We start from the raw sequence: 22,637 nt of genomic DNA on the forward strand, positions 1-22,637 counted from the left end.
CTGATTTTGAATCAAAAGTGTAATTTACTATATCTCAAACCAGAAGCAGTACAATTAGTCAAGTATGCACCTAAACTATCAACACAGTTTTGCCATCTTAACGGTAGCTTGTTTATGCCAGCAGCAAAGAAGTCTGGAGAGCGAGTGGCGATGAAATCGAGAAAGGCATTTTCCACAGCTTGTTGAGAATTGAATATTTTTCCTTGCAAGAAGTGGTCCAAAATCTGTAAGAAGTGGTAGTCAGTTGGTGCAAGGTCTGGTGAATGTGGTGGATGACAGAGAGTTTCCAAGTCCAGCTTCTGTAGTTTGAGCAGTTTTATTTGTGCAACTTGTGGTTGTACATTGTCTTGCCAGAGGATTGGCCTGTCTCTGTTGACCAATCTCAGCTGCTTAATAGCAAGCATCCTCATGATTTCATTCAATTGGTTGCAGTACACATGTGCTGTAATCAATTGACCAGGTTTCCTAAGGCTGTAGTGGATAATACCAGCACTGGACCACAAAACAGACACCATTAGCTTTTTTTGATGAATATTCAATTTTGGACTGTGTTTCAGCACTTCCATCTTTGTCAAATGCTTGCAGTTGACAAGAAGAATCCATTTTTGATCACGCGTAACAATACGGTGTAGAAATGGTTCACCTTTATGTTGTGACAGGCAAGCTTTGAGACAATTTCTCTTCTGATGCTCATTTAATTAATGCGGTACCCATCTCTCCATCTTCTTCACCTTGCCAATTTGTTTCAAATGGTCCAATATGGTTGGAATAGTAACATCAAATTTTGCTGTTAATTCACGCTTAGCTTGAGATGGATTTGCTTCTGCTATAGCTGTCAGCTCATCATTGTCCACCTTGATCTCAAGTTGCCCACGTGGCTCATTTTCAAGATTTAAATCACCAGAATGGAACTTCTCAAACCATCAACATACTGTGTGTTCATTAGCCACATCCTTCCCAAACACTTTGTTGATATTTTGAGCTGTCTGTGCTGCGTTGGTTCCACAGTGGAACTCATATTCAGAATAACCCGAATTTTTTACTTATCCATGGTTCCACAAAAATTGCTCTAAAAAAAGTTTGAAAGATAATCACAAGCCAAACCATGCATTTGAAAGGATGTATCTTCACAACAAAAATAAAACAAGAGTCTTAAAGTAAAATGTCAGATATATCAACTGTCAAGCTTAGTACTTAAGGAAGTCAGACATTTCATTCTTAATAACCTAATAGTAGGGTATTGTGAAAGCCAAGGTCAGAGTAGAATAGAAGAAAGAGGAAAAGATATTAAATAGTCATTAGAGAGAGTCAGGAGGAGACTAATAGAGAATTGTGCACAACTCTGCAGTGTAGAGACTCATGTAAAATTTGTGATCATGAATTGATTGCGTTTCCAGTCTATCAGGGGAAGGGAGGTATCCAGCAATTCTCACAAGTGTAGATTGTAGTCTCAGAAAAGGCAGAGTGATTGGGATTTTTCCAGCGGAATTTGAAGGAAGTGGGGAGAATCAAGGGATTGAATGTATATTGGGGGGGTTATCAATTGAATAAGGAGAGAAATGACGATTATAAATTGTATTGTGAACTGAAGGTGGTGAGAAGAGTGCTTCAGTGGAGAACTCAGGTCAATGGGTTGGAGTTCTGGATGAGATGGAGGCAACTAAGTGAGTGAGTGATAAGGAAAGCAAGTTGTCATGGTGGATTTCAGTCAGTGATTTGGGAAGTGTTCAGGTTCCGCTGGTGACAAGATCCAGGCTGCACCCATAGAATGGGTTGCTGAGAAGGCATGGAAGAAAAGGTCTTTGGAGAAGCCGTGTTTTCCCCTTGGTCTGAAGTGTTCTTCACCACCTCACTCTTGGCTTGGCTGGCTCTTTGTCCTTCATGCCTCCACTTAAAATGCCACTGATACTCTATCTAAATTAAGTATTCCACCCCCACACAAAATTCTCATTATGACTTTCTTTCATATCCCTTAGCACAATTAAAAATTGCCTGCTTCTCCACTTAAATTTAAGCTCCCATTTAAGAGATTTTGTCTATTTTATTACTTAGGACTTTCTCCCTCCCCCACTACGTCTTACACATCAAAGGGGTCAGGTATCTGTTGAATGAACTTATGACACTAGGAGCTGGAATGGAGAGGAAGACTGTGACCTGAAGTAGGTGATGTGTGAAAAAGAAGATGATTGCCCCTTGAAAGGGTTTCAGGGAACTTGGTGTCCCCAAGCAGAGTCAAGGTGTTAGTTAATGGGGAGCAGGGGCTCTCAGAGAGGAGGAATGGATACAAGGCAGATCACCCAGCAGATATTCCTGTGGCCCAGTGGTAGCTTTGGGAAGGAGGGAAGGCATGGCTGTTGGCGTCAGCTAAGGGGTTTTCAGAGCATTATGGGAGTGAGGGTTGGCACAGAGATTAGGACCAGAGAGGCTAAAGGCTTAAACTTCAGATGTGACTGGAGGAAAGAAAACCTGAACCAGCGTGGATTTTTCTCTGTAGCCTCTTAGAAGGTGTGGGCTCTTAGGTCTCACAGACTGGGTTGGAGATGATGAGAGAGGAGAGGATGGGAGAGCAATAGTCTGTTAAGTGTTGTCATCCTTTTTTATGGTGTGGAAACTGAAAGTTCAGTAACTCCCGAAACCATGTGGCTAGTAAGTAGCAGAGCCTGGTTGAGCTGGTTTAGAGTCTGATTTTGCAGACATACTCTTTTCCAGTATGCCAATCTCTTTCCCAGAGGGCCACACTCAAGTTTAAACCAACAGCAAAAGAATTTAAAAGTATTTTCACATCAGTTGCAAAATCTGAGCTGTATTTAAGAAGTTTCAATTCAATTACATACTTTTAACATTGAAGTTGTCATTTTTCCCTCCTTTTGTCCTTCAAGGTTATCCTGTCATTGACTCAATCCCTGTTTAACATGTTGGATGTTTGTAAAATAAATGGTGGTAAAGAATAAGTTAATTCTCTCCTTTTTTGACTGAATAGAAGCGGAATGAAATTTGGAATTTTTAAGTTACTTTCCCTGCAGCAAAACCATAATAAAAGTTTGCAAAAAATTCTTTTTCTATTATGGTTCTTGATGGCAACCTATGTAGTAGCTTCTTTGAGCTTCTCTTGTTATAGCTTAAAAAGTTACTCCCAAGTGCTAAAATAATTTAGTGTATACACTGAGAGGAAGTAACAGATTGTAATTATTTCTCAAATTTCAGTGTGTATCAGAATTAAGTGATAAACTTGTCAAAAGTCCATATTCCTGGGTCTCACCCCAGAGAATTTATAATTTACTAGAATAATGCATTTTTAACAGGGTCCCCAGTAATTTTAATGGAGATAATCCATAAATCCCCTATGCTTTGAGAAACACTGGCTTATTGGTGAAAAGCGCAGGCTTTGGAGTTTGATAGAACTGGGTTAAAAATCATGCTCTACCACTTTACATCTGCATGACCTTGGCAAGTTCCTTAACCTCACTAAGCCTCATTTCTTGATCTGTAAAAAAAAAAAAAAAAAAAAAGGATAATGATATTTATCTGCCTTGTTATGAGGGTTAAATAAGAGTGCAGTACTCATGAAGTATTTAAAAGTACTAGGCCTATAGTAACAACTCAGGAAAGGTTTGTGTTATTGTCATTGCCAGTCCTCAAAGACATGGAATTTGAATAAATTAAATTCAACTTCTTCAGCTTGTCATTACTAAAGATTATTTTTTAAAGCACCTGCAGCTCCTTTAGACCCTGCTTATACTAGCAAGCTAATTACTGAGTATCAGATAGGAAGAAAACAAGCTTAATTATTCCCTTATTCAAGGCAGAGGGATTTTAAGTTAGTGCCATCACTTAATTATATTATTATGCAGTGCTTGGATAGTACAAATTCATTCTGACACTATTACATATTAAAGTTTATCTAGTTAAGTTTTGGAATATTGTCTTTATTGTGTAACCCTCTCCCTCACTTCCATTGAGGTTTATAGACACGTGTGCCTAGGGATTGCATTTTTTCTTTTTTAAAAAATATTTATAAACAGTTCCTTCTCATAGGGTTCTTTAGAAGATTTCCTTGTTTATATTTCCCTGAAGAAGGCAGTCAAGTGTTCCCTTTGTGACCCAATGACCAGTATGAACCTGGAAATGCAGCAGAAAGTACAAAATCATGGTGCCTTCAAACTAGAAAGCTGAGTTTAATTCCAATAGTAGATTTTTATAGTATGACATAATGGAGATAGAAAATATATAGAAGGACTTCTGAAATAATTGAAAAATTCAAGGATTTCTATATGAAAATAATCTAAATTATCAGAATTCTCTTGAATGTGGAATGAAAAGGCCTGCGAGGGAATATAATTCGAATGTATAAAGTTATGTAAAATACATTATGATTGTGGACCGTTTTAGCAAATTGTAAAATATGTACTCTTTGACCTAGACCCAGCAATAATTCTTCCAGGAATTCATCACAATGATGTATTTACACATGTTGGAAATGACACATGTACATTGCAGCATCCTTTGTAAAAGTGTAAGACTGCAAACAACCTAAATGGGGTACACTGGCTAAATAAATTAAGGTATAGCTATACAATAGAATGCTACACAACTAATAAAAAGAATAAAGCAGGTTGATGACAGTAATTGATAGCTGGAAACAAATATAAAACTAGACAAAGTATGTGAGGCAACTGTTTTCAGGCATTGAGCTATGGAGAGTACAAAACTATGATCCTTGCAAGAAGAGAAACACACAGGGTGAGTCCCATGATCTCCTTGGCTTTCTTCCTGGGGGCACTTTTCCTGCTGCACAGCAGAGAGGTAGAGCCCGAGCAGACTGACAGCCTGGCTGAGCTGGGGATGTGCGGGGCGGGAACCTTCCTGAGGTTGCTTCCAGCTGGACCAAGAGCTAAATGGTAATGCTAGTGACCTTACAGGGCTAGGAGTCTAAATCTTTAGCTCCAACAGAGGGGAAATCTCTCTGAGCTCCCCAGGCATTTAGTCAAGAGGTCAGAAAGGCCATGCCTTAGGAATCAGTACCACACCTGAAATGCTTTAGGCGTGCCCTAGACTAAGTTCAAAGGTGAAGCAGACTCACTAACAAAGTACAAAACTAAGTGTGATAAGACCAAAAAGGAGCCACCCATAATTTAGTTGCCTCCCGGATTTTTTTTTTTTTAAACTGAATCCTGAACTCTAGTTAGTGGATTGCTTTTTGCAGTGGTTTGCTTTCATGATTCTGAAACTACTGTTTGTATTCTATTCTTAAAGTATCTCCCTACAAGTTACTTATTAATTACAAAGGGAAAAAATACTAACTGTACATAATAGAAATCACCAAAACCAAATGATCAAAGTCAATACTACCAATATTAGGACAAAAGACATCACGTGCTCCCTATTATGATGCATTGTTAAGGGTACAACATAACTTTTGTGATATTCCTGCCAAAAATATATATCCTGAATCTAATCATGAGAAGACATTAAAAAAAAATTGAGGAACATGCTACCAAAATAACAGGGCTGCAGTCTTCAAGAAAACCAAAGTCAATAAAAACAAAAGCAGCCTAGGAACTCTTCCTAATTTACAGCAGACTAGGGACACATGGCAGTTAATGCAGTGCATATGCTGGACTGGGGAAAATAGTTGTAATTGACAAAATATATATATGAACTGTGGATAAAATAATAACATACAGTTGTCCCTCAGTATCTATGGGGGGTTGGTTACAGAACCCCTGAGTATTCCAAAATCCATGGATGCTCAAATTCCTTCAATAAAATGGTATAGTACTTGCACGTAATCTATGCATATCTTCCCATATACTTTAAGTCATCTGTAGATTTTTTATAATACCTAATGCAATATGAATTCCATGCAAATGTTGTAATTGTTTAGGGAATAATGACAAGAAAGTTTGTACGTGTTCAGTATGGACACTTTTTTTTCCAAAATATTTTTGATCTGTGATTGGTTGAATCCACAGATACAGAACCCATGGGTATGGAGGGCTGACTGTATATTAAATAGTACTATTTAATTTCCTGACTTTGTTAATTATACTGTGATTTATGTAAGTGAATGTCCTTATTCTTAAGAAATACACACTGAAGTATTAATATTTAGTAGTAAAGAGGCAGTATGTTTCTAACTTTGTTTCAGATAATTAAGAAAAGATATGTATATGTGAAAGTATTTATATGTAGAGAGAAAACGATAAAACAAATAGACAAAATATAAACAAAGAAAAAATCTAGGGTAGAGAATATATGGGAGATTTTGGGCTACCTTGCAATTTTTCCATAAGCTTAAAATTATCAAAATAAAAATTTACCAAAAAAAGAATAAGGCAGCTCTATGTGTTAACAAAACATGATCTCCAACATATATCATACTAAGTGGAGGGAGGCGGAGAGGCAAAATGCAGAATAGTATGGATAATATACTACCATTGTATAAAAAATACATGACGATAGACATTTGTATTCCCTAGAAAATGGTAAAGCTGGTTGCATCTAGGAAGGGGAACCCGGTGGCCAAAGACTGGAAGGAGATTTAGTTAAATACCCCTTTGTAATATTAGCATTCTGTGTCAGGTACAGGTACTACCAATTGAAAAGATACGTAAGATAATTTACAAGAAACACAAAAACTGGAGCAGTCAGCACCATTTCTTTTCAGAAACTAGTATTTTTGGCAGACCAAACCTGTGTATAACTGTAGTTGCTTAAATCAATGACTGAGAGAGCTTGAGTTGACTCAAGGAAGTTATTGGTACTTAAGGTAACATAAAAACTGTTTGCTTTTTGGATATTACGGAGAGCAAACATGTTTTCCATTAGTGTGTTCTTGGTCTCCAGAGAGAAAGCACTGACCTAGGTAGTAAGCATAGGCTTTGTTCTTTCCTATGTCCTAACAAGGATTTCTTGAAACAATGGATTATTGTTATAGAATATAAATGTTTTTAAAATTGGTAGATTTACTAGTTAAACCTTTTCTTTTTAACTTCCTCCCTTTGACATTTTATCTCAAAATAAACCAGTCGGATAATGAATGGTACAAGGTTTGACATTTTAAATTATGTGGTAATGTTTACGTAGGGTGTGTTTCGGTGGAAATGTATGAAAGCAAATTCCACGTTGACACAGTACACGTTGACAATAATAATCAAATACTTTTATTATAATGGTATTAGGTTTTGGTGGGACAATTCTTTCCTAAAAAAGAAGATAAGGAAGAGGAAAAGTCAATGTTGGTTTTCATAATTTTTAATAAGAATGCATTCGTAGAGTTTTTATACACTATTAGTCTTGTTTTTTTCTGTTTTCCTAAAGTTTAGAAGAAAATATAGTATACCTTGAGCTGTACTGTTGTAATTGGAATGTCTCTGTTTCCCATAATCAGCAGGCCTCCAAAATGCCATCTCGCCCTGGGTTAGGCTGTCCCTGTCCCTGAAGCCATTTTTTCATCCTACTCTCTGAGTCGCTTTGCTTTAGCAGGTTTCATATTGATATACAGATGGGCCCCAACTTAACAGTGGTTCAACTTATTTTTTGACTTTACAATGGGTTTATCAGTATGTAACCCCATCATAAATGAGCAGCTGTATAGCAAGTGTTAATTTAATGTGGGTATGTAACCATCAACTCTAAATTTTTAATCTTTTTAGCCCCCTCTGTGTATAATACAGGTATTACGGGGATGAACGTGGAGAATAAACTGTGACATTTAATCTGGTTAGAGGGCCCTTTACGTCTTCCACTAACAAAATTTGCGGAGACTCTAGCCCTGTGTCACCCTCTCAGTTAAGCTTCACATTCTTATCCCTCTAACTCCCCCCAGTTTATTGTTGCTGTACCATGATCGTATAATACCATTTTTTTGGCCCTTATCATATTGACTGTTAGGGACCCTGTAAACCTTAAACAAGTTAGGGAATGATAAAATGTGTGTGTGTGTGTGTGTGTGTGTGTATGGGAGGGAGTTAATATATAAATATAATGTATAAGATTTATATATTAACTCCTTCTCATTTTCACCTCAACTCATACCATTCTGGCTTTGATCCCACCATTTCACTGAAGCAATTCTTGTTGCCAAACCAACATTTGGTCCTCGGTCCCGGGCCAGCTTTGTGAACATACCACCTGTGCAGTGACACAGGGCCCCATGCTTACTTGAACACTGAGCTATCATTGTCTTGAAATTCTTAATCATTTTTCTACAAGGGCCTCACATTTACATGTTTTACTGGGCATGGCAAATTATGTAGGAAGCTGTGATAAGGCCTGGGCTTACTCAGTCTCTTCAAAGCATTTCACAGCTTGTCACCCTCTTGGAATACTTCTCGTCTCTCTGGACACCACAGTTTCCTCGTGCCCTCCTTCTTTATGGCTCCTTCCTTTGCTCTTCCTTATCTGAAGGTTAAGTATCTTCACTCTCTTTTATGTACTCACTTCCTAAGTTAGTTGATCCAGTTTACAGTCTTTAAGGCTTTCTTTAGGCTACTGCTAAGAGTAACAACAACAAAAAAAACTTTAGCAATAATAGCTACATTTGAGTATTTTCAATGGGGCAGGCTTAAATTACAAGTATTATTTCATTTAATACTTTTAGTACCTTATTGTGCAGATGAAGTGTCCCAGGCACAGAGAGGTTGAGTAACTTGCCCAGGGGCACACAGTAGTAAGTGACAGCCTGGATTTGAACCAGGGAGTCTAATTCTACAGTTTGTTCTTTTAACCACTACATTGTACAGTCAAAACCCCTCCCTGAGCTCCAGGTGGGTATGTCCATCTCCCTACTTGACATTTCCATTTGTGTGTCTAATTGGCATCTCAGATTTACTATGTCCAAAAAAGAACTTTCGATTTCTACTCCACCCTTCATCACTCCAAACCTCCTTCTCTTGGAATTTTATATGTTGGCAAAAGAACTTAGAAGATTTCAGTGACTATATAGCCAGGCCCTATTCTAACAGTGACACTAATTGTATTTCAAGTTTATAAAGTTGCATTTTTTTCTAAGCATTCTACAATCTAGACTTGGTGATTCTCGTTGACCTAGTTTCTGTTATTGGGGCTATTTCTGGAGCTGCATGCATATAATATTTAATACAATGTGTTTTTTAGGCAAGAGTTAAAAATCTTTCATTTGCTTGTTTGTTCATTCGTTGCCAAGGCATTTATTTCCACCATTGACTGCGTTTGTTTTCCTTCTCTTAAAGCCTTAAGTTAATGTCTGACACACATGAGTCTTTTATTAATCAGCAAATGTCATAAAATTACAGAGCAGAAAGAGACTTTTAAGATCATCGTATCCAGCTATAAAAGTATTACTGGATCAATTGGTAAAATTAGAGTACAGTTGGTAAAATTTGGTATCTATGATAAATTTCCTGTAGCTGATAACTCTGTTATAGGTGTGTAAGAGAATATCCTTTTTCTTAGGAAAATCATACTGAAGTATTTAGGTATAAAGGTGCCATGACTTAATACAACTTCTAAATGGTTCGGGAAATAGGTGCGTGTGTGTGTGCACGTGTGTTCATATACAGAGAAAGCACAGGGCAAATGATAAAGCAAATGAGGCAAAATATTTCCAACAGGTGGATTTGGGTAAAGGGTATATTAGTGTTATTTGGGCTATTCTTGTAGCTTTTCTGTAAATGTGAAATTATTTCCACATAAACAGTTTAAAAAATTACCTCATCCAGCCCTCTTAGGAAAAACATTCAGTCTCCATGACACAGAGTTTAAGTAACTTTCCCAGTCACCCGGAGAGTTAGAGACAGAACTGACTCAGTCCAGTGTATTCCCTGTTACACTGTACTGCCACCTTCTAGTAAATAAGTAGTTACTGAGCTCTAATTTTGCACACAGGGGCCAGTAATCCTGCTGTGTGGTTATGCAGAACATACCCAAACTTGCATATTAGTGATGTAGTTTTGAGGATCTTTAAAAAATATTTTTGCTTTTGCCTGTCAGCCTTAGAACCTCCAGCCCATCTGTTACCTGGAAACCTTGTTACTAGATTTGCTGCCCATTGTAATAAGACATGCGTATGTTTACGTTTTAACAAACAGTGGTTTTGTTCTTTTATTTCTTGATAGCTACTGCTTCCTGGGACACCTTTCTCATGCTATGGAGTTTCAAGCCACAAGCGAGAGCTTACAGATATGTGGGTCACAAGGATGTTGTGACCAGCGTGCAGTTTTCTCCACATGGAAACTTACTGGCATCTGCCTCACGAGACAGAACCATTAGACTCTGGATTCCTGATAAGTAAGAGAAACTAAGAAACACTTGATGTGCTTTGGATCTAGAAATGCAAACAAAAGCTGGGGCCCGACTGCTCCTCCGGTACTTCCTGGGAATGCCCAAACTCCCCAGTTGCCTACCTACACTGAGTCTCAGTCACATGTGAGGGATACTGTCCTTCATACATAACCAAACTATTTTGTTCAATTTTTTCCTCATCTTTAACCTATAATTATATCTTCTTTTTGAAAACTATTTCCAGACATGGGAATATGCTTAATATGTGTTAAGTTTATTGGGAGGGTAGTAGTAGTAGTAGTTATCAATTTCTTTGTAAATCGGATATAAGCTTTAGGATTGTCTCCCCAGAAAGATACACATCAACTTGTAAAACCAAAAATTTACGGTTTATTAACCTCCTGACACCCATTTATGGATCCTTTAGGGGCCCTTGGATCCCTATTGAGAAAGCTCCTGTGCCAGAACTGTTCTTTGATTTTTATCATTCATTATTGGGCTCCAGAATTTTCTTGTTAAAGAAAATTTCTGACAAAAGTATAAATCATCGCATTTGTGTAAGGTCATATCTTGTTACAATAAATCTCTCTATAAGAGGCTTTTCAAACCCCAGCTGATAGCCCATCTTTTTTAAACAATTATTGTCAAGGATTTTTTTTTAAAGCTTTTAAGCTCTTGAGTATATAACTTTTCAAACATACATAAAACTAGAATGAATATGAACTCCCCCCATATACCCATCAACCAGCTTTGACGGTTATCAGTGTCCTGCCCATCTTGTTTTGTCTATTTCAGCACACCCCCCCCCCCCGCCGCCAACACATACCCCTGTTTTTCCTGGAGTACTTTTAGAAGAAATCCCACACATCATATCATTCCCCCACCAATGAAGGGAAGCTCACAGGGCATTCCCCTGCCAGTGGGCACTTCTTCCTGCCACCACCCAAGGGAAACTCCATGTTGAGAAACCCAAATATCAATCGTCCTCATGATAGCAAATGCTACTGAAAAGAAGTGATGTGTTATAATGATCATGTGGATGGCAATGTAGAGGGGAATTATATAAGGAGGAAGAGACTGGATTGAGGTCCAAGAGAAATGTGTTCCAATATCCTTAACTTTGAGAATTTAGAATTTAAGTGTTTTTGCTATCTTCACAGCATAGCTTCAGTCTCCCATTACTAATTCAAGGAAATCTCAGTGAACAAACTGTTTAAGGGTAGATGAGCTAAAACACACTGCATCATTAATTTGTCATAGCTAATCTAAGTACAGTGATTAAACTTGTGTAGATGTCTCCAGTTTCTCTTTCTAATTGTGTCATACTGGGGCCAGAGCAATGGTGGATTATGGCAATGGGAAGGAAGCTGATGTATCAGCTATCTATTGCCGCCTAACAATCCCCAAAACTCAGTATGTTAGTAAAAAAACTATCACTTCTCACAATTTTGTGTGTTGTCTGGATGGTTCTTCTGTCCCACTGGTGTTGGCTGAGATTACTCACGCAACTTCATTGAGCTGGCAGCTAGGCTGGATGGGGCCAATGCCTCACTCACATGCCTGGGGCCTTGGTGCTGGCTGTTGTCTGGGGCACCTTAGTTCTCCCTGTGCTCTCTCTCCAGCAGGACTTTCTTACAGAGTGACAACTGGGTTCCAGGAGAAAGATGGCAAAAGCTGCTAGACCTTTTAAGGGCTAGGCCTAAAACTTACTGTCATCTCTGCCACATTCCGTTGGTCCAGATAATGTCACAACCCCAGCCAAGTTTCAAAGTGGGGAGAAATAAACATACTTCACCTCCAGCAGAGAGGAGCAGCGTGCATGCACAGGGATGATAGGAGTGCCGGCAGCGTGTCTGCAGACAGATACCACAGCTGGTGGCTGGGGGGCTAAGAAAGAATTACATAGGAGCATTTGCGAAAGCAGTTCTGGCCTGGAGTTCATCACAGTGGGCAGTCAAGAAAATTTGGCTGACCAGACAGGTAAATATGCGGTTGTCAGAGAGCCTATATTAAAGCAGGATGAGGAAGTAGAAACCAGTTAAGCACCAGCACAACAAAGGCACTCCTATCGTGGTTTTTTAAATGCTTCCTGCTGAGACAGGATGCCGTGGTTAGGCCAGCTGAGAGGAGGGCCTTTCAGAAAGCCAGCAAGCAGAGTGGCCTGCTGCAGTGTGGGGTCAGAACTACATTTCAGGGCAGATTTTTATGATGCCGACTGGCTGTTGCTTGGCTTCCCGGTCAGTGCAGATGCCAAGTCTTTTCTTTGTTTTCCCTAGGCCTTCTGCTTGAATTCAGGCCACATTACACTCCTGATTTCTACTCATAGAAATCTCCCTAGGGACTTCACTGAACTAGTCCCTGGATGCTCCCTCCTAATTTTTATTTAATATTTATTTGTTATTCCTGACATAATATTATATGTGAGGGGATAGAGACTTATGGTACAGTCACCTTTGCCTCCTACAGGCCACAGGAAGGCTGAGCCAGGTTTGATCTAAAAACGTTTAAGTATTGACTCTTCCTAGTGGAATTCAACAAAATGTATCCAGCTCTTTGTATGTGCCTGGCATTGTGCTAGATGCTGATCTTAAAGAGATAAAGAAATTATCATTCCTGTCTTCAAAAAACTTACTGCTTAATAGGAGAGAAACGGTTTATTTTTTTTCAAGTCACGGTATAATGTAGTAAGCAAAATAGCTGTAGCACATGGGGAGTGAGTAAGCCTGCCTGGCTTGGACAGGGAGGTCTGGGGATGGGGGAACACTCCAAACTGAGAAAGCTGAGTGCAATGGCAGAGGTGTGCTTGAAGCACCATAACTGTGCCGAGTACGAAGTTCAGTGTTATGGCAGGATGTTTCGCCAGAGAGCTTGGGCGTTGTGCTTTCTGTTGGAGGACAGCCAGTGACACGTCTACACTGGGATTTATGTGCTTGGAGTTACACTCGTAGCAAGGTAATAAGCACAGTATGTAGGTGAACAGAAAGGGATAAAAGATTAGAGCAGGGAGATCAGTTAAGAGGCTTTTGCAATAACCTAGGTGAAGGATGTTGAGGATGTATCTAGCTTAGGGCAAGCAGAGCAGGGATAGAAAGAAGAGAAGGATCCCAGAGATATTTAGGAAGTGAGGATGATGTGGATGTGGTTTGTTGACTTCCTGGATGTGGGAGGAGAGGAAAGGGGGGGAGGAGGAGTTGAGGCGACTTCCAGGCTTCTGGCTTGGAGACAAGCAGATAATTGCTCTGACCAACCAAGGTAGCAAAACACAGGATGAGGTGCGAGTATATGGGAGGCCAGTGTGAACGTTTGAAAATCTGATACGGATATGTTATTTCAGACTAAATTCTGTTTGATCTTTTTCAAGCCGTTATGGCAGTTTTCCCCATAAGGGATCATAATATAACTGTAACTTTCTCAATGGGAAAATTGCTAAGTCCTAGATATAGTATAAGGTAAAAGTGCCTTGGGAACACTGGCACAAGGTAGGGTTTCCCACATATCACCTTGGGAAATGCTACTTGTGCCAGTGTTCCCAAGCCGCCCCTCACCTGGCCGCCTCGCTCTGGGCTTCTCCCACCCCCTGCTGCCCTCCTTGCTTTCCCCCACACAGCCACCAGGCTCCCACCCCAGGGCTCTGTCCTCACTTCCTCTCTCCAAGACACTCCTTTCTTCAAGCCTCACTCCCTCCCTCCTTTACATCTCTGCTCCAAGTCTACCCTTTCTGTGAGGCAGTGCCTGGATGCCCTGTTTAAAACTGCAGCCCCTTCCAGCCTGGCTCTGTGTTTCTCCATAGCGCTTACACCATCTGACCTACTGTATCTACTTTCCTATTTGTTTATTGTCTGGCTCTCTAGGATGTAAGAGCAGGGCCTTGACTATTTTGCTGCCCACTGTTCCCAGCACACAGCAGTCACAGAGAGTATTTGCTGAATAAATGAATGAATATGTCCTCAGCCAAACACTGTCTAGCCTGCTTCTAACTGTTTTTTCTACTTCTTCTCAAATGCCTCACATTATTTTCTCTCTTTTTATCCTCTTTTTTTCCACTCTAGCCAAGGGGGAAAAAATGCATCTGAAATTTCAAGGTGTTGAAAAGTGACGTATGTTGTTACCGTTTATTCTTTGTTTTGCTTTTGAGTGTGAGATTGGGCCTACAGGGTAAGCCAGGCCTTAGGTACATACCAGGGTTCTTATTTCTCGTTACCGGTGGGCGGAAGCAGGATGGGAATGGGAAAGTCAGATCACCTAGAGACACTCTGTCTAGAGGCAAATGGCAAAAGGACTCCTCCCAACCCAGACTATCAGTCCACGCAAGTTCCATGTGACCCCAGTCTGAAAATAGCCTTGGTGTGCTGTTGATTTAATCAATCTTAGCTTTTTTTTTTTTTCCTAGGTTGCAACTTCTTTAAACTGTATACTGCCACTGCTAGAGCAACAAAAGAAACTTAAAATGTGTGGTAGAGATTTGTTAGAAGTACTATTTTCCTAGCTTCCCATTAAGACAAAAACAGCAAATGCATTTCAGTGTGGGGACAACCATGGTCTTTCTTGTTAAATATGGGTTGTGACTTTAATGAACAAAAGTAGTATGAAACAGTGTTGACTAAGGGTACAGTACAGTGTAGCCTTTTCACGCATTTGTTAGGTTTTGTATGAGTTAACCCATTTTATATGCTTTAAAGTCTGTATAAGGATAAAATATTGGTTATAAGTAAATCAAATGTGTTATAAATATTGAACTGTTTATTTCCAGGAGAGGGAAATCCTCGGAATTTAAAGCTCATACAGCTCCAGTTCGAAGTGTGGACTTTTCAGCTGACGGCCAGTATTTAGCTACGGCTTCTGAAGACAAATCCATCAAAGTATGGAACATGTATCGCCAGCGTTTCTTATATTCCTTGTACAGACACACACACTGGGTACGCTGTGCCAAGTAAGTGCAAAAAGTTTCATAATAAGATTTCCATATTTTTGTTTTTTGCTGCTGTAGTCCATGTTTCCCCCCAACCTCCAGAAAAGGGAATCGAGGGCATATTCACGCATTCATTTGGCAGGTGCTTAGTGTGTGACTGCTGTGTGCTGGGAACAGTGGGCAGCAAAATAGTGAAGACCCCCGCTCTTACATTCTAGGGAGTCAGACAGTAAACAATAGGAAAGTAGATACAGTAGGTCAGATGGTGTAAGCGCTATGGAGAAACACAGAGCCGGGCTGGAAGGGGCTGCAGTTTTAAACAGGGCATCCAGGCACTGCCTTACAGAAAGGGTAGACTTGGAGCAGAGATGTAAAGGAAGGAGGGAGTGAGGCATGAAGAAATTCGGGAGAGGAGTGTCTTGGAGAGAGGAAGTGAGGACAGAGCCCTGGGGTGGGAGCCTGGTGGCTGTGTGGGGGAAAGCAAGGAGGGCAGCAGGGGGTGGGAGAGGCCCAGAGTGAGGCTGGCCAGGTGAGGGGCGGCCCTGACCTATGCCCTGGGTGGGAGGAGGTGCTGCTGCAGCGTGCTTATCTCAATATCCAGCACTTTCCTGCGCTTGCTCTGACTGCTGCGTGAACAATACACTGTCAAAGCAGGGCCTGAGGCAGGGAGACGTTGTTAGGAGGCTGATGCAATACAAGGCCCAGCTTGGACCAAGGTGGTCCAGTGGAAATTGCGAGAAGCAGTTAGATTCTAGATGAAGTTTGAAGTTACGATCTGCAGTACCTGCTGTGACATCAGATGTGTGACAGAGAAAGAGGAATCGGGAGGACTCTGGCAGCAGTCTGTTGGTAGGCAAGTGCTAATGTAGGTGTCATTATTACCTGTCAGCTAACATCACAGAGCCCTTCCTATTCATAAGAAACGGTGCCAAAACACTTATAGTGCATCAGACAGAAGGATTGTTTTATTTCTCCCATTTGGCAGATGAGGAAACTGAGTTTCAGAGAGGTGAAGTGAGGTCTCACCTAGCTGAAAGTGACAGAAACCGAAATTCTTTTTCTGTCCTCCACGTGGTTAATTGGCTGATGTGTTTGGAGCGGGGAAGGGAACACTAGGACCAGGGGCTCCAGGACTGCCAGGTCTCTGTATCTCTTCTCAGGGCTTCTCTACATGCTGGCTTTGTTCTGTCACACGTGCTGGCGTGAGGTCATGCCAGCTCCAGGCCTCAATCCTCGTAGCTTTGTGACAGGAGGGGACACGCTGCTCTCTCCCAGCTCCAGTTAGAAAAGTGCCAGGGGTGACTGTGGCCCCACTGGAGCCCTGGGCCCATCCCTTTGCCCAGCAGTGAAATACTGCGGCTGCCTCAGTGTAGGTCGGGGCCTGGCTGAACCAGCTACCCTGGCCAGGGTGGAGGGATCATCCCAAGCTTATGTTCTAGGCCTGGGGAAAGAGAACAGTTCTCACAAGGAGGGGGCATGGCACAGACGTGGTCACTAGGGAAAAACTGTGACCCCTGTGGCCACCGTACTCTGTGCCTGCTGTGTGAAATAACAAGCCAGGTGTCCCCAGCTAGGCTGTGCTGGAGTGGCAGGTGGAGCCAGTTCTCTCTGCCTCGCCTTGTAGCCACACTCTTCACTTAGTTACGTTCCCAGTGGGACATTATTCCTCAGGAGGTGCTGCTTATAACCTGTGGTAAGGAGCATAAGACGAATACAAAAAGATCTCACTTTTAGTCAATAGTGTTTTTTTTCTCTTAAAGCTCTCAGCCACCTTTTGGCTCTGGGCATCTCTATTATTTCTGTATTTGCCGTATAGCTGTGTGGTGAAAAACACAGACCCTGGCCCTAAATATACAGGTTGGTATCCCAGCCCTGCCCCTTGTCAATGGTGTGACCTTTGGGAAAGTCAACGAACCTCTCAGTGCCTCAGTTTTCTCAGCTGTGACGTTAGGATCATGATGGTAGTTACCTGCCACATAGGTTGTTGTGGTCTTTAAATAAGTAAATACCCAGGTAGCACTTAGAGTAGTGCCTCCCACATGGTAATCACTATGTAAATCTTAGTCATCATCTTCGTCATCATCATTGGATATCTCATTCTTACTTAATTTTTAAAGATAGGGTATAACTTGAGTTGATAATTTTGTAGGCTAAACTTAATTTGACAGGCCAGAATCTCCTTAGGTGGGATAATTTTTTTCCACCTTGAGGTCCCAAGAGGCTGGTCAAATCATTTGTGTTTATTTATAAAATGATGTTGTAAATAAGAAGAAGAGCCAGAGAACAGACAGGTACAGGCAGCTGGGTCAGGTACTGGGAAGGAAGAGTTCTGTAGCCCCCACTAGGAGCCAACTCTGGGTATGTTTGGCAAAGGAAACATCCCTTATCAGGGAGCTCAACAATAAGCAAAAACATCAAATATTGATTTAACTAAGCAAAACAGAATACTCTGTTTACACTCCAACTAAAAATAATAAGGTTATTTATGCAGTGTGGACTATGTGCTTCTGTTTCCTTCCAAAAAGAATGAAGGTGGTTTATAATAACTCTCACACCTACGTATATGTCAGTCATGGAGGGAAGGAGCAGCCAACTCTATCTAGAATCACGTAAACTGAGTTTCCTGCGGCTGAGCTGTTAGCGGAATGATGGAATGATGGTGGCTGACATAGTTTTCATTTTCTAATAACAAGAAGGAATACTGTCATGTTTTCCATGTAAGAGAAAATCTTTCCTAGAAGTAAATTCTAGGGGTACTTTATTTATTGCCCTTGTATTGAATCATCTATATAGAATATAAATGTTTAATAAAGAAGGTAACACTAATGCAAGACAGAAGAATTTATAAAAAGTCACTGATAATGTAAAATTTTGGTCTTCAAAATATACCTTTAATAGCATAGCCCCTGCTATGTCCCACATATCTGTATTAAGTACATAGAGATGAATAGAGTCTTGGCCTCAGGGAGCCTATAGTTCAATGGAAAAAAAGGGATACTAAATAATTATAAAATGATGTACACTATGGGGAAAATGATACACAAGGTGATACACAAGTAAATGAGTGAGGCATTGAACTAGATTTGTGTGAGGAAAAATCAAGGAAGACATTCCAGGCTGTTAAATTAAGTGTAGCCTACAGCTGCCTCCCTACATATTTTAAGTCTGGCCTAAAGGATTCTCCCTACATAGTGAGGGGGAGCCTAACTGGGTGTGTGAACGGTCTGTAACCCTCCCCTGTGGCGATCACGAGTTTCCACCCGTCGCAGATGGCCAACTGTTCAGACTGGAGCCATCGGGCTGTTTCCGTACCTCACTTCTGTTTTCTGTGCGTCACTTTCCTTTTTCTGTCCCTAAATCCTCTCCAGCCATGTGGCAGAGCCAGAGTCTCTCTGAACCTATTCTGGTTCAGGGGCTGCCCCCAATTTGCAAATTGTTCTTTGCTCAGTTAAACTCCGTTAAACTTAATTTGTGTAAAGTTTTTCTTTTAACAAGGCCCAGATCTGAGGAAAGGGAAGTGGAGAAGGAGGCAGCAGGCATGTTTGTCAGGTGGGAGGAGGGTGGGCAAAGAGTTGCAAGGAGGGAATCAGAGGAGCACAGCTCTGTGGCCTGGAGAACATAGTGTGCCCTGGGAACGTCCATTCTTCAGCTGTGGTCAGAGCACAGGAAGTGGAGTGGGACGAGGTAATGTTCATGTGCCTGCCTGCACCACAGCGTTACCCTTGAGCAAGTTGGTTCCCTGCTCTCAGCCTCCGTGGAAAGCGAGGGTAGTGAGGCATCTCTCAGTGCAGGATGAGAAATACAAGTGTGTGGTGTTTGGGACTGAGTGATGCCTGAAGACTGCCTCTCCTCCAGCTGAGCTCCAGTTAGGGAGAAACTCTGGAGTTGGGGAGGAGCCACCCAAAGTGTTCTTCTCCCTTCTCAGTTCAAGAGGAGAAAGCAATGGTGGAATTCTGCATTTCTGTCCGCCTAACCCCGATTCCCTGTTTTCTGCTAGTGGTGCTCGAATTTTCCCTGAGGAGCCAGGATTCCCTCTCCATCCCTCTGTCTGTCACATGCTGGAGTGGCCCTATCTCCAATTCCAGTAGCAGGCATTCAGCTCAGGCATAGCATATCCCTCTTATACCTCATGCCTTTCCTCTTGGACTGCTGCATTTAGGCTTGTTTAAGCCTGTAACTGCTGGGGGACACTGTGGGCAAAAAACTGACCTGAAAATGATGTTGATTCAGAGGAGAGCAGAGCTGTGAGAGAGGAAGACAGGATGAATTGTTTAATCACATGGTCTGGCTTCTGGATACAGCCATACCTAAAAGTATCAGAATGTGTGTGTGTGTGTGTGTGTGTGTGTGTCAGAGAGAGAGAGTGAGAGAAGACAGAGGGAGGGAGGGAGAAGGGGAGGGAAGAAGAGGTGAGCCTTAAAAAATTTCCTTTGCTTTTTTTTCCTAAAATAAGATGCTTTCCATAGGAAGTGATACTGGAGCAGAGTTTTAGAAAAATAAGATCTTCATATCTAGTCAAGACACCTGTTTTATCTCCGTCCTCAACACCACTGCCTTAGGGTTTTGGCATTGTTGGCCCTTGTGGAGACTTTTGCAATAATTTCTTAAATATCCTGACTGCAGATTCCCTTCATCCCTGCTTTTGTACAAAGCAAATCTGGTCGTGCTATTGCTCAGCAACTCCTTGCCCTGGCATGTATGCTCTGCCTTCCTGTTACAACCTGCCTTTCTTTTGTCACTTTCACCATTCACATTTCTGCTGCCATACAAGGTTTCTCAGGCGTGAATGGTCTGTTTTGTTCTGTGCCATCACACATGGTGCCTTCCATGCCCGGACTGCGCCCTGCTTCCACCGTTCCTGCACAGTTCCGCTCTGTATCTCTTCCTCCAAGAAATGTTTCTGACTCTCCCAGGCCAAGCTTAGTGTGATTGCTTTATGCTACTACATTGCCCTGTTTCTGAAGTTTGTCAGCTTAGTTCTCTCTTCCCTATTAGACTTTGAATTACTAGCATTTTATTTATGTTGTATTCTCTTGCCAGGCACTGTTCTAAATTCTGTGGATATGGCAGAAAGTAAAACAGACAAAACTCCTATTCTCATGGAGTTTACTGAAGGGAGACAGATGACAAATATATTAATGATAAGTGGTCTGGAGAAAAATAATGTAGGGTAAGAAGATAGTGAATTATGGGGCTGGGAGGTGCACTTTTACGGACAGAAGTCATAGAAAGCGTTAGCTACTGAGTGACATTTGAGCCAAGACTTGTGTGCATTGAGGGAGGGAGGTATCAGGAGAGAGTATTCAAGATAGAGTCAGATATGGTGTGAGAAGCACTGAAAAGTGTTAGTTACAGGGTGGGGAAGAGTCAGGAGTTGTGCAAAAATGTGGTTGAATGAATCAATGAAAGGTCGGTGAGCAGAGTTAGGTTGACCTCTAATGTGCAGGTAACTTTGGTGGGAGTTTTCATGAGTTTCTTCAGGGAAGAGTCATTTTTTGAATCTTTTATAGCAAATCCAGGAGTACCGTACATGCATGTTTTGCATGCAGATGTTTATGTGGCTTCACTACTTTCTTTTGTCCCTTTTGGTTGACTCTGGTTCAGATTGACAAATTGCTTACTCAGCACAGTTAGTCTTAATGGAATGCCTGTATCTTTCTGATACCTTAGGGTTGTGAGGGATTTTTTTTTTTTTAATCAGTTGTTTTCTTACTGTTTGGAGTGAATAATTCATGTGAAACTCGGCAGAGGGCTCCCTGGAGGAATATTCTTTGATATAAATAATTTGGTTAAATTTATGAATAAGGATTTCATCTTCTTGGCAACTTTTCACTGCCACACAGCAGTCCCCAGACTTTTTGGCACCAGGGACCAGTTTCATGGAAGAAAATTTTTCCATGGACCAGGGAATGGGGGAAGGCGGAGCTCAGGCAGTGATGGGAGTGGTGGGGGTGGCTATAAATACAGATGAAGCTTCACTGCTCACCCACTGCTCACCTCCTGCTGTGCGGCCCAGTTCCTAACAGGCCACAGACTGCTACTGGTCCATGCCCTGAGGCTCCGGGACCACAGCTGTACAACATGCTCACAGATTATTTCTCATACATTTATTATAATCTTTCTTCTTGCCTCATCTTACTGCAGTTAGAACAAGAGAGTTTAGACCAACATCCAGAGGGCTCAATTGACCATCCACGCCCAGCTTCCCAGAGTGTGCATCTTTCAGTGGGAACTTAGCCTTGATGAGGTCATCCTAATCCAGGACTTCCAAAGGTGTGCAGGCCTAGAAGTCCCATTTTCACTTTATACCCAGAGGTCAGGACTCAGGGGGAACTGTGTCATGTTTAGTACATTTACGAGAATCTGAAACATAAACCAGTTGCCAGTTTACTTATTTATAATGACAATGCTGACTGCCAAAGAGTCTAGAACATTTGCATTCCTTAATCAGGGCCTTCTTCGTTTGCCAACAAAGTCAGAATATAATCAGAAGGCTGCTCAGTGAGTCCTAGAACTAAAGCAAGGGGAGTTTGTTGAAAAAATCAAAGTAGTTTGCTCTGAAAATCTCTGCCTTTTTAAGTGCCTTTTAGTCCATTTAAATTTATGTAACTTGTCCTGTGATTGGATTTAAGTCTACATCTTATTGTTTTCTATTTGTTCCATTTGTTTGTTGTTTCTTTATCCTCCTTTTCTTTTGGATTAATCAAATATTTCCTTGTATTCCATTTTATCTGCTCTGTTGACTTTTTAACTTTACTCTTTAATTTTTTTTTTTGTTTAGCAGTAACCTCTAGAGGTTACAGTATGCATCCTTGACTTAGTACAGTCTACTCTTGAATTAATTTTATGCCATTTTATATATAATGTTAGAACTTACAAAAATATATCTCCATTTACCCACTTTTTGACAGTTTTACTTCTACATATGGCATAAGTTCACAATACATTAAGCAGCCAATTTTCTTCTAAAGAAAATAAGAAACAAAAAAGTCTTTTTATATTTGCCTCCATATTTGCTAGTTCCAGCACTCTTTATTCATTTGCGTAGATCAAAATTTCCATTTGGTAGGATGTCTCTTCATCCTAAAAACTTCAATTACCATTTCTTGATTTCTTGTAGTGCAGGTCTCCTGGTGATGGATGACTTCTCTCAGCTTTTTGTTTATCCTTAGTAAAGGGTACTTTTACTGAGATGTAGAATTATAGGTTGGTGGGTAGTTTTTCTTTCAGTACTTAAAGGATGTCATTTGCTATAGTCTGAATGTTTGTGTGCCCCTCAAAATTCATATGTTGAAACTCTGACCCCAAAGGTGATGGTACTAAGAGATGAGACCTTTGGGAGGTGATTACATCCTGAGGACTCTCATGAATGAGACTCATGCCCTTATAAATGAGGCCCCAGAGAGACCTTTGCCTTTTCCGCCATGTGAGGACACAGCAAGAAGATGCCATTTATGAACCAGGA

The 22,637-nt window shown here is 41.0% G+C and overlaps 1 protein-coding gene across 4 annotated transcripts in view; it reads left to right on the forward strand.

The window, feature by feature from the left end:
- The window catches only part of POC1B (POC1 centriolar protein B), a 93,787-nt gene that overhangs the window by 10,035 nt on the left and 61,115 nt on the right, over nucleotides 1-22,637 (forward strand). For all 4 annotated transcript variants that reach the window (XM_045553270.1, XM_045553271.1, XM_045553272.1 and 1 more), the window contains 2 exons: nucleotides 10,098-10,269; nucleotides 15,014-15,193. In XM_045553270.1, the coding sequence (XP_045409226.1) occupies nucleotides 10,098-10,269; nucleotides 15,014-15,193 (352 nt within the window). The remainder of the gene's footprint in view (nucleotides 1-10,097; nucleotides 10,270-15,013; nucleotides 15,194-22,637) is intronic.

Source organism: Lemur catta, chromosome 6 (genome assembly GCF_020740605.2).
Source record: "Lemur catta isolate mLemCat1 chromosome 6, mLemCat1.pri, whole genome shotgun sequence".
Lineage (NCBI taxonomy): Eukaryota > Metazoa > Chordata > Mammalia > Primates > Lemuridae > Lemur > Lemur catta.